At 44.3% G+C, this 12751-nt stretch overlaps 1 protein-coding gene across 6 annotated transcripts in view; it reads left to right on the top strand.

Moving 5' to 3' along the window:
* The window catches only part of MET (MET proto-oncogene, receptor tyrosine kinase), a 129803-nt gene that overhangs the window by 93206 nt on the left and 23846 nt on the right, over positions 1-12751 (top strand). For all 6 annotated transcript variants that reach the window (XM_014573355.4, XM_014573354.4, XM_075929236.2 and 3 more), the window contains exons 11-12: positions 1765-1983; positions 7035-7181. In XM_014573355.4, the coding sequence (XP_014428841.2) occupies positions 1765-1983; positions 7035-7181 (366 nt within the window). The remainder of the gene's footprint in view (positions 1-1764; positions 1984-7034; positions 7182-12751) is intronic.

Below are 12751 nucleotides of genomic sequence, written 5' to 3'. Positions count from 1 at the left end.
AAATGGGAGAAGTTTTGCATGCATGGTGGGACATTATCCAAGATGAGGGTTTAAAGGAAAGAGAAGATTTCTAAGAAATATGGATGCTGAGAGGAAGTTGAGGGGAAGGTTTGGCAAGATGGGGTAAGAGAATGGAGGGAATATGGGTGAGAGTGAGGGAACTGTTCAATGATGGTGAGTCTGGATAAAACAGTGGTAAGGAGCAAGAAGACAAGAATGCAGGCAGTTCTGTGGAAATGAATGCTCCTTTCTCTGTACCCAACGCCCTATGTTTACTATTGGAATTGCCCTATATTTACTATATGCCCTATGTTTACTATTGGAATTGAGGGTGCAATTGAAGGGCTTCTTGCTCACTATTTTCCAATCAACCTCATGCTTCACCAAACCCCTGCCTGTGACATCCATCAGGAGTGTCCTCATTTGAAAATCTGGTCAACATATCAGAGGAGGGGCCACTTACAACTGCTGCTGCAAAGTATTATGTGAAGGTGAATATTAAAATAAATAGGAAGTGCTGTTGCTTTTGGTATTTATGTATTTCCTACCCTTAGCTTAGCTGACTCATTTTTACACTTATTGAGGTGCATAGTGGAGGAATGGAGATGAAGAAGTAGGAATAAAAGAGGTATTGTTGGGGGGCGGAGTGGAAACCTGAGATTTCAAAATTTTGTTTTCATCCCTCATTGGAAAGAAACTGAGAGATTTCAAAAAATGTTTAAGAGAAAAGACCCACCCCAGAATAGCCTGTAGCTCAGTGACTAAAGCATTCACCCAGACCGAGGTTCAAGTCCTCTCTGAACCTATGGGCACTCTTGAGGTGGCAGATATCTGTCTTTCTGACCAGGAAAAGTCCATCCTGTACCTGAGAGAGCTTCCCAACCAATCAGCATGATCCAATGAAAAAAAGATTTTGTCAAAATAGTCCTGACCATCTCCAGTGTCAGCTCTATCATCTTCTCTTATCATTTTTTAAAAAAAAGAAAAGGTATAACCAAAAACATAACCCTTCAAAAGCTCATTGTGGGATCATTTCATCTCAGTTGCTGTCAGGAAATACAAGCTGAAATGGATCCTGTAGCATGCAGTGTGTGGGCAGACTATAGTGGTGCTTTGTTTGGGCACATTGAGCAGGACTAGAGGCTTACTTATATAATATTAAAAGTAAATTCATGATTTTGTGGCACAGGGTGTATGATGCAAGATTAAAGCCTTAATTATATAATCTTAAAAGAAAATCTGTGAGTGTGTGCCCCAGGTTCTCATAGCATTTTTGGCAGTCATGTTCTGGTCACTTTGGCAGTATAAAGTGCCAGACTCCAGCAGATCTCCACATGGGAGTCCCTCTGACAGAGGCAGGATTTTGGCTGTTGTGTCGTGTCACTGAGAGTGACAAAGCAACCAGAACATAGTATACTGATGATCCTTGGCTTTGAAATTTTCTTTCCATTAATTATCTGCAAAACACTTGCCAGGAAATAGGTTTGCTCATACACTTCCTCAAAAGTGTGCAAAAGCCATCAAAGTGAAGCTTTTGCACTGATCACTCAGATTTAACAAAAATGTGGCATAAGATGCATGAGAATTTTACTTTGGTTTTTTTTATAGTAAGATTCCTACTGCTCTGCAGCTTTTATACATTTTATTTTAAAAGTTTGGCAATTGAAGTATATATTTTAAGTATTGATATGGTCTTTGAAAATGTTTATGTGCCTTTTGTATATTAAATGAATCTCTCTATTCTATATCCCTATCTTATTACAGACATGTAACCATCGTTCTAACACAGAGATAATCTGTTGTGCAACTCCTTCACTGAAATCCTTCAATTTGCAACTACCCTTTGTAACAAAAGTGTTTTTCATTTTTGATGGAGTCAAGTCCCCATATTTTGATTTTGATTATGTGAATAATCCTGTTTTTAAACCTTTTGAAAAGCCCATCGTGATCTCAAGGGACAGTCAAAATAAACTGGAAATTAAGGTAAGAAATATTTAGATAGTCTTTTATATTGTTGGCTCTGATCTACTACACTTTACAGAAGCTAAATTGAAACAGTATTCAGTAAATAATATTCAGTAATAATATTGAAGCTTACACCAATAAATAGGTACTAAACCACAAACACCTGTGAGCAGTAGAGGCTGGTGTTTAGTGAAGGTTTGGAGAAAAGTTCTAAAGGATCTCTCCAGGCCTACTGATGGATGTGGAAGACAAAGAAGGCAATTGCCACCGTGGCAGCAACGGCAGCTGGGGCCTTGAGCCCTTTAAATTGCTACCAGAGAACAATGCCGCATGCTTCGTGTGTGTCTGAAGGATGGGGGCAGCGCCACACTCATGGCAGCACAGAAGGCTGACTGGCCCTGGCCCTTTTACCCGAGGCCCCACCCCTTCTGGGGTGCAGAGCTGTCTCCTCTCCCCCATCTTGCCTGGGGCTGTGATGGCTGTCAGCCCCGCTGACCTCTGAAGAAAAATATGCAGCACTGAATTTCTTTAGAGCATTCTTCTCTGCTTCTATTGCTTTCTTCTGAAGTCCCAGTTGTCATGAACTATAGATAAGGAGCTGATACTAGAGATATACTACTAGGAGAACACTTAGCTCCAGCAATATCTCCTTCTCACCATGAACCCCAAAACACTTGGGGAATCTTCAGATGCAAACTTAAGAATTAGTAGGAGTAAGGATCTAGCTCAGTATTTGAAATTGTAGATCTGTAGACTCATCTATTCCTCCTTTATAATTTTGTGGCCTTTCCAGTGGAGGAAAATGGAACTGCCTTATTGGCAATGACATTCTAAAAAGCTTGGATGCAGGAATTTCTGGGTGATGTTCTATGGCCTGTGTGATGCAGGAGGTCAAAAAAGATTATCTTAATGGTCTCTCTGGCCTTAAAATTTACAAATTTAGTAAGGGTGCAAATTTGAGAATGAGGGCATGTTCTAAGTAATGAGGCTGTGTGCACTGAGGAATGGAATTCTCCCTCTCATCCCAGCATATACTCTTAATGAAGGGTGTGGGAGTACTAGCACACACCGCCCACTGTGTCTAGCTTGCATGGTTGGAACTAGAGGTGGGCTAAGAAAAGTAATTCCACTGTGTGGAGGGTTTTGATAGAGAGAAATCTGGTTTCATTTTGATTCAGAATGAAAGTCAAAAGGGAAGGGAGCCTGAACTATGAGGCAGCCTACCTGCCAGACTGTCCTGATACTGTGAACCCTGAGAAACCTGGGGTCCCTGACTCTTCAACAGTTCAGCAAGTAGGCTTTCAAGGAGCTAGGTGAGCAGGCTTCCAGGAATTCCATCAGACCCATACCTGGGTTTCAGTGGAACTTCTTCAAAATTGAACCATCTCCACAAAACATTTTGATTTTGACACATCAGCAAATTCTTACAAAAGCATTTCATTGGCATTTTCCCAACCAGCTGCACATGGAACCTCTGTCCACATAATCCTCTCTCCTTCAGTTGGCCCACAAACTGATATTATGGAGAGACCCTCTACAGAGTTCAGCTATGCAGCATCCAGAAAGAGCATGGAATCTCTGTCTCTACACAGCTTCTTCATGCAGTGGCCCCATAGCCTTGCCATTACACTCTAGGTCTTGCACATTCTTTGCATGCAGACAGGCTGCTATTGTACATGTAGATTTTGGATTTGGTGCTTCCCCATTTACTCCTTGCTTTCTTTTGCCCACCTAGCTTAGTCCCCACAAGGGCCCTATATTTACCATTTCTTCCTCCAAGAGGTTGTCCTGTTTCTGCTTAGTTGGAAGCAGCGATGATGGTGGAGATTAGTTAAGAACTGGTTTATTGGAGAGTGACCACAGTGACACTTCAGCTATGTTAGTTTACCTTGTAGTTGTGGTTTCCTAAGCAGCTGTCTTCTGAAGCCTAATGCCTAAATGATTTCCTGGCAACCAACTAGAGAATGATATTAGTCGAAACTTGTCTCCTAGAGTAAAGCTTGAAGAGGCAGCAATTTAACATCTTCCTCCAAATAAAATTAGTTATAGTGGGATGCTTCCATCTAAACTGACTTTTGGAATGTATATTCAGGAGCCAAAAGATCATTACACGCCATACTGACAACATTTTCCCTTCACCCATAGACACATAGAAAACCATACACACGTAAGTTTACATGCCTCATGATCTTATTTTGAGCAATAATTAAGCAAGCACAGCATGAAATTAAATGGAAACTTGCTTCAGTGAACAAACTGTTCTGACTAACCAAAGTTCTTTTATCTTTTTCTTAATTACCTTTAGAAGGGAGAGGGAGCTTTTATCACAAGTTTTTCAATTGGACTAATCTAGTGTGACACATTTGGCTTTCAACAAATGTCTGGATACTAACTGAAGGGTTTTTTCTGGTTTCCCTTGATGAGCACAAGAAGTTATATAAGAAAATTTGCTCAGAAAAATTTGTATTTATTCAGCTGCTTTATCTAGGACTTTGTGCATCTGGGCATTGTGTTCCTAAAGTGACAGACCTTTTTTGTCTTCAGTAGAAGGCTTCCAAAACTCCATATTACACTTTCTCAAGGTTCTTCATCACAACCTTTGCCAAATATGTGACACGCTCTGAAGTTGATCAGTGCCAGTCCTGGGCTGGTCAGAGGGGTCATGGCAGAGTGATACTAAGCAGTCTCTTGCTCAATTCCCACCCAATGAGCTGAGCACACTGCGTATGAAATGCTCCCATCTCCTGCCAACTTGCAAAGCATACAATTTAGAACAAATCTTATTGTCTGTCAATCTGGGACAGACAAAAACTCTGTCTGAACAAGAAAATGTAATTACTTATTACCTGACAAAAGAAATCAGTGACCTGTTCTTATGAACTTTGGGCCTGCTAACTGCCCAGTGCATCCTATCTCTAAATGAAAAATGATCTGTCTCAGTTTCCATGTGAGCACCATCAAACTGCAGAAGGAATGGATGATTTGCCCATATGGCCTGCTCTTTTTCTGAATTCCTCTTATGCCACTGTTCAACCAATTGTGTTGTACCATACTTACAGACTAATTATTCAAGTTTTCTTCTTCCAGGCTCCCAAATACAATATCAGTCTGTCTATCCTTGGGTATTCTGTCATCCATTATCATAGTACATAGTCCAGTGACGTTCACAAGGAAGCCATAGGTGCAGAGCAATGTTTGTTTTAAGCCCCTGGCTGGATATGCCAGACAAGCAGGAATTTTAACAGCCGATCAGATCAGGTCAGCAGCTTGTCGTAGCATGTAGGAAGTGATAGGCAAACACATAGACGTAGAAGAAACATCTGCAACCAACTTTATAGCAGCTCTAGGTCAGAATTGACAGAGAGACACTTCAGTTTGTCTTAGCTGTGCATATGATCATTACTTAAGATTCTCTTGAAAATGTCCATCAGTTCTATTCCGATTCAGAGACAGGGTATTTAATTAAGTGGTGCTGCTGTGAGTCCCTATAAGATTGAGCACAAGTGCACTATGCTGTCTGGAGCTATATTTTCTTAAATATTTGTGTGCTGCCCAGCACCAAGAGAGTGCTTCTCCTAGGAAGGCTATTTGCCTGGTTTTAAGCTGGACATCTGTTTTTAATTGTCTGTCCCTTCTGATATGGGAACAGAACTGATCATGGTTTTATCTGCTGTTGTGAAAGGGGGACTATGACAGGATGTGGCCCCGATCCTGTGTCTTTCCTAGCCACAAACCACACAGAGACTTTTTTCTGGTCAAACACTTTTTGCAGTTTTTATAGCCTTCTCTCTCCCATTCTTACAAACCTGCACAGCTCTACATTTATGATAGCATGCACTCAGCTCAAGCAGCAAAGTTGGGGATGGAGAAAGAGGGGTATCTTCCATCTTCCCCCACTATTGTGACCTTGTATATACTGAGCATGCATAGTCACATGCGCAGGGTGGAATCTCACAACCAGGGGCAAGTCCACACTACTCCTGGAATCACCAGATTATCCTGTATTCTGGGAATGCATGAATGGCCACCCTCCTTAATTCTGAACAGGGTCTTTGGACTCTTACATGATTCAAGTAGCAATAATAATATTGGTCTGGTATGTAGTGAAGGGCAGTTTTCCTGAGTAAGGAGTGCAGAATGGGATTCTTTTAATGCCACCAATTTTTTCTAGTGAATGCTCATCTCTGGCTTGTAGAACATGTTTCTTTGTATCCAGTTTGCTAGAGTGACCATATTCCCAAAACTGGCCTGGCCTGAGCCCCCTCCTATCCTACATAGAATTGAAGCAAACCTCTCATCCCCAACCCAGGGCTGGCCTACACTTCTTGGCACCACTGTTTGCCCAAGCCCTGCTGTCTGGAGCCACTTCCCCATCCTTGCCCCCCTCCCCACAAAATGTTCCTCTGCACTCTCCCCAGGGAATGCATCCTATTTTGGGGGGCAAAACCAGGCATTTTACCTGTTTGCTCTTGTCAACTGACCATCAACAAATGTCTAGTTGGGCATCTGGGATAGAGGATCTGTCCAAGCCCAAAATAGGATGTATGGTTACCTTACAATTTGCCCTGTTCTGTGCTAGCAATTTGCTGTCGAGTTTCACTCACTTTATAAATATAATATATCTCCTCCCCTTGCCATTTACAAAACAAAATGTTTGAGATGCCTACAATGTAGTAGATAACAGAATGCCAGTTTTGTATAAACAGAGCTATATAATGCTTCCTTTCTCATGTGAATTATGCAAAAATGTGCGAGAGTAAAAATACCAGCAGAATATGTTCCTTGGATGTTTACATTTTTAGAAATCCGCGTGGGTTGCATGAGTGTAACTAAGAGCAGAGTTTGTCCTTACGCATTTTCTTTCCCTTTTTGTTTTTCTGCAAAAATGCAATTAACAAAAATTAAAAATGCGCACTGGCTAGGCAAGAGAAGGCTAATTGTGTATTATTTTGTTTTATTTCATGTTTGCTTTTGCTATCATGAAATAATATTTTCTGAATCAATAATAGACCATCTTCTTAAGAGTTATATTAAATGATTAATTAATAATGTTTTAAATTTTTTTCCAGGGAAATAACATTGACTCCGAAGCTATTAAAGGTGAGGTACTAAAAGTTGGAAATAAAAGTTGTGAGAACATCGTCTTTCAGTCTGAATCAATTTTCTGTATGGTTCCCAGAGATCTGCTAAAATCCCATAGTGAGCTAAATATAGAGGTAAGATATCCTTACTCCACATATGACATAATTAATAATGATGCCACTGGAATAATGGTAGCTGCAAACTTAAAATGCATCTCTAATCCTGATGTTGGTAGTGATTTCAGTTCATTGACTTTCCCTTTTGTGTGTGTGTATTAACTTTTCTAAGTTCCAACTTACTTCAGAAAAATGTGAATTCTTTTATGTGAAACGTTATTACTACTAGTATTGAGGGATCACTTAGGAACACCAGTCATGGATGAGGACTCCATTGTATTAGATGCTGTACAGACGCACAGAAAAAGATGATCCGTTCCCCATCTTTAAGAGATAAGATTGTAAGACAAGATACCACAGGTGGATCTGGACAGGTAGACAGGGAACCACATGGAAATCATGAGGTGATAGTTTTGGTTCTGATCCTGCAGGTCTTCCTTGGAATCAATGGGACGTAGAAAAAAGATGAGATAATCTGAATAAACAAGAAGTCCTGAGGCACCTTATAGACTAACAGGTTTATTGGAGCATAATCTTTCATGGGCAAAGACCCCTTCATCAGATGCATCTGATGAAGTGGGTCTTTGCTCATGAAAGCTTATGCTCTAATAAATCTATTAGTCCAGGGGTTCCCAAACTTTTTGACGCGAGGACCAGTAAATCCATTCACGAGCTTTTGGAGGACCAGTAACATTCATTTGCATATTTGCATATTCATTAAGCAAATTATGACTATGCAAATAAATTGTTTCTGGTCCTCCCAAAGCCCCCAGTACCAGCTTTAGCAAAGCTTTTGATACGGACACTCACAATATTCTTGCTAGCAAGTTAAGGGAATGTGGATTGGATAAATGGACTGTAAGATCAATAGAAAGCTGGCTATACCAGCTTTGGGTTTCCCAAACTTTTTACTTTAGTTGGAACCCAGTTTTTTTCAATACTGTTTTTTGCAGCCCCAAATAATAAACACATATAAGAAAAATGAATAATTTTTCACTGTTTCACCCGGCTGCATCCTCCACCCAGCCTGGGCCAGGGCTTGGGGTACCCGGTGCTACACAGGCACTCTGAGAGGCGGGAGCAGGAGCAGATTGGGGGTAGGGTATCTGGCTAGGAGGGAGAGTGCAAGAAGGGCACTAGAGTAGGAGTCGGACCTCCCTGGTCTGGCACCCTCTGGACCTGACTTGTCCCAGACAAGGGATTTTTTGGCCCAGGGGAGGTCATTTCAGGGCTCCTGGTTTGTTCCCTCCCCACTAGACTTCTTTGCACCTCCCTCCCCTGCAACCCAACTGAGCTGCCCACTCCAGCTAGTTCCCTGCACCTCCCCCAAAACCATCCCCCCCACAATCCAAGGGAGTTCAGCACCAGTTCCCTGCAGCCCCTCACAGCCCAGCTGAGCTGCCCTTAAATTAAAGGAGATTGCCTATCTCCTAGAACTGAAAGGTCATCAAGTCTAGTCCCCTGCCTTTACAGCAGGACCAAGTACTATCCTTGACAAATATTTGCCCCAAATCGCCTCCGCAAGGATTGAACTCACAACCCTCAGTTTAGCAGGCCAATGCTCAAACCACTGAGCTATCCCTCCCCCCTTCTGTTCCCTATGCCTTCCCCCATCCACCACAGCCCAGTTGAGCCCTGCACTGGTTCCCTGCATGGCTCCCCCACAGCACAGCTGAGCCCCATTTCCCTGCACCTCCCCCCAAACCCCGCAAAACTGCTAAGCCTAGCTCTGATTTCCCACCCCTCAGACCCTTTGAGTCTAGCCCCTGTTCCTGGCACCTCCCTCCTCCTGCAGGCAAACTGAGCTCTGAGCTCTGCACCTCCTCCTCCGCCCCCACAGCTCAGCCCAGCACCCTGCACCTCCTTATTCCCGCAGCCCAGCTGAGCTCCGTTTCCCTGCACCTCTCCCAACTGCGTAGACATGCTGAGCCCAGTGGTGATTCCCTGCCCCTCCCTCTCTTCCCTTGAGTCCAGAGCTGGGTTCCTGGCACCTCCCTCCTCCTGCAGCCCAGGTGATCCCAATGCCCCGCACTTCCCCACAGCCCAGCCCGGCTACCCCCTGGTGTGGTTCCTGGGGGCAACTGCCCTCCCTCTGCTCCCCCCTCGCTACATCTCTGCCGGGAACCCGGGACATCAGGCTGCATCCTCCGCCCAGCCCAGCTCAGGGTTTGGGGGACCCAGCGCCGCACGGGGAATGCAGGAGCCCGGTACACCCCGGCAGCCATGCTGAGGCCCGGTACTTTTTTCCTGCAGACCGGTACCGGGCCGCGGCCCATAGTTTGGGAAACGCTGTGTTAGTCTATCAAGTGCCCCAGGACTTCTCGTTGTTTATACAGATTCAGACTAACACGGCTACCCCTCAGATACATGAAATAATCTGTTCTCCTCTTACAAAAATTCAGTTTGTTAGTTTGTTAAAATACAAATATTTAGGACAAGTTCTTGAACCAAAGTCATTCACCTTCTGTGAATCAAAACCTGGGCCCACGTGAGTTAGTGAGGATGTTGCCATTGATTTAAATAGGATTTCACCCTATGTTGATTCATATTACATGACAAGCATCTTTCAGACTGCTGAGAACAGAAAAAAAAAATCACAAATTATGTTCCTTTAAACCAGGGGGTGGGGAACCTAAGGCCTGGGAGCTGGATGCAACCCTTAGCTTACCTGGATCTGGCCCCCAAGGCTCAGGGCTTCTGACTGATTCACACACACACACACACACACACACACACCCCACCTACCTCCTGGCAGGTTCGTGGGGTTGGTGCACACAAAACCCAGGCTGGCCCTCCCAATGCTCTGAGGGAAATGTGAGGCATGTTTTTCTTCTTCTCATGACCAGGGACCATGTCAGTGAGGGTTTGTTTTTTTTGGGGGGGGTCGCTTCTCACTTGTGTGTGGCCCCCAAATCATTTTTCTGAGGGTCAGTAGCCTCCAACCTGAAAAAGGCTCCCCACCGCTTACTGTGTATCTTGTATGCCCTATCCTGCTCCACTGAAATAAACAGGAATCTTGCCAGTGACTTTAGAGAGAATAGGCTCAAAACTTGCAGTATGACTTTCATTTAGAGCCGTGATTTCCAAACTTTTTGTATCACTAGTTTTCAGAATGGAGAGGGGTAACTAGTGGTGCTCCCCATGGTTCTGTACTGGGACCAATCCTATTCAACATATTCAGAAATGACCTGGAGAAAAAGGTAATCTGTGAAGTGGCAAAAACTTGTAAATGATACAAAACTGCTTAAGATAATTAAGTCCAAAGCAGATGGCAAAGAGCTTCAAAGGTAAAGTGGGACACTGGACAACAAAATGGCAAGTAAAATTCAAGTTGATAAATGCAAAATAATGCACATTGGAAAATATAATCCCAGCTATACATATAAATGATGGGATCTAATTTAGCTATTATTACTCAAGAGAGATTTTGGAGTCATTGTGGATAGTTCAACTCAATGAGCAGCAACAGTAAAAAAAGCAAACAAAATGTTGGGAATCAATAAGAAAGGGATACATAATAAGACAGAAAATATCATTGCCTGTATATAAATCCGTGGTATGCCCACATCTTGAATACTGCATGCAGATGTGGTCACTTCATCTCAAAACATATATATTGGAATTGGAAAAGATTCTGAAAAGGGCAACAAAAATTATTAGGGGTGTGGAACAGCTGCCCTATGAGGAGAACGTAATATTAATCAGACTGGGACTTTTCCACTTGGAAAAGAGATGGCTAATGGGGGATATGATGGATGTCTGTAAAATCATGACTAGTGTGTAGAAAATAAAGAAGGAAAAGCTATTTACTCCTTCTCACAATCCAAGAACTAGGGTTGACCAAATGAAATTAATAAGCAGCAGGTTTAAAACAAAAGGAGGTATTTCTTCACACAACACACAGTCAATCTGTGGAACTCCTTGCCAGAGGATGTTGTGAAGGCAGGACTTCAACAGGGTTCCAAAAAGAACTAAGTAGTCATGGAGGATAGGTCCACCAATGGCTGTTAGCCAGGATAGGTAAGGATGGTGCCTCTAGCCTCTGGTTGTCAGGGCTGGGAATGGGTAACGGGGATGAATCACTTGATCCAGGCATGTGACATTGGCCCCTGTCAGAAGACAGGATACTGGGCTAAATGAACCTTTGGTCTGACCCAGTGTGGTCGTTCTTATGTTCTTTCAGCCTTCCCTCCTCCCCCCCCCCCAAATGTAATTTATCTGCACCCTGCCAGGAGCAGGGCTGGTGCTGCAGGCAGGAGCCACAACCAAGAGTGAACATCAGGGATGGGGGCAGGGCCAGGGCTGGCAGCTGCTATAGTCAGGGGCTAAGATCAGGGCAAGGCTCCAGCTGAGGCCAGGTCCTCAGCTGGGAGTTGGGTGGGGCTGGAGTGGAGTGGGGCTGCATGGCACTCCTCTGCCTCGTGTGGGAGCAGTCTAGACCAGGAGGGGCAATAATTTTTGATGGGGGGGGGTCTCTCCAAGAATTTGGAAAGTGGTCGAGGGCTGCGTTCTTCCAGGATATTAATGGAGAAGGTGCAGGGTTTGAGATGGAGGTTGGGTGCAGAAGGGAGTTTGGGGTAAGGAGGCGGACACTGGACTGGGGTGTAGGGGGTTGGATTGTGACCTAGGGCATGGAATTGGGATAGAGCAGGGGGTGCGGGGATTTGGCTTGTGAGCGCTAGGGCAGGAGGGGACTGTGATCTGGGATAGGAGATTGGGAAGCCAGATCTGGGAGGAGATATGAGTACAGGAGGGGAGGATTTGAGTATGTGGATTGGGGGGCAGAGGGTTGGGGAAGGGAAAGACTGGGGTGCCAGAGGTAGGATCTGCCAGGAGACTTACCAGCCAGTGCCATTTCTGAATCTGTCTCCCTGCCTGCCCCCCCTCTCCTCCCACTCCAGGCTACAGCCATGCGCTCTGGTGGCTGCCTGCCATTGAAACAGGCAGCTCCCATTGGCCAGTTTCTGGCCTAAAGCTTTCCCCTCCTAAACCTTTCCCCCTCCCCTCCGGACTCACAGTTTTTAAAAAAAAGCCTCCCTGTAGCTGCGGCATGTGGCTGGGGCAAGGTAGCGGGGAGCCTGCCTGGAGCTCCCCGCAGCAGCTGCGGGCTGGATCCGGTGGCCTGGCAGGCCAGATCTGTCCTGTGGCCCATATTTTGCCCCGGCCTGGTTTAGACCCTGTCATGCCCCCCTCAATTTTCCTTAGTGGAGTACACCCTGCAGTTTGGGGACCACTGATTTTGGTGGCAAGGTCCTTGGGCTGAGGAATGTTTGTTCATCTTGTGTAGAGCATCTAGCACAATGTGGTCCTGGTCCATGACTGCATCCTTTAAGGTCTACCTCGGTACAAATACAATAGCAACTAATTTCTGTTAAAAGTACAAGTACTAATTCTTGGCTATAGAGCTGATAAACTGTGAAACCAAATGTTCTCTTTATGCCTTCCCTTTGGCAAATACATTTTCATAGAAGATTGAAAATGCCATGTCTCTCATATATTATGTATATGAGGGTATGTCTACACTAGTCCCCAGTTCGAACTAGGGAGGCTAATATAGGCATTCGAACTTGCAAATGAAGCCCGGGATT

The sequence above is a fragment of the Pelodiscus sinensis genome, chromosome 1 (assembly GCF_052426305.1).
Source record: "Pelodiscus sinensis isolate ZL-2025 chromosome 1, ASM5242630v1, whole genome shotgun sequence".
NCBI classification, from domain to species: Eukaryota; Metazoa; Chordata; order Testudines; family Trionychidae; genus Pelodiscus; species Pelodiscus sinensis.
The sequence above is the reverse complement of the archived record's forward strand: the minus strand, read 5'-3'. Positions and strand labels throughout refer to the sequence as shown.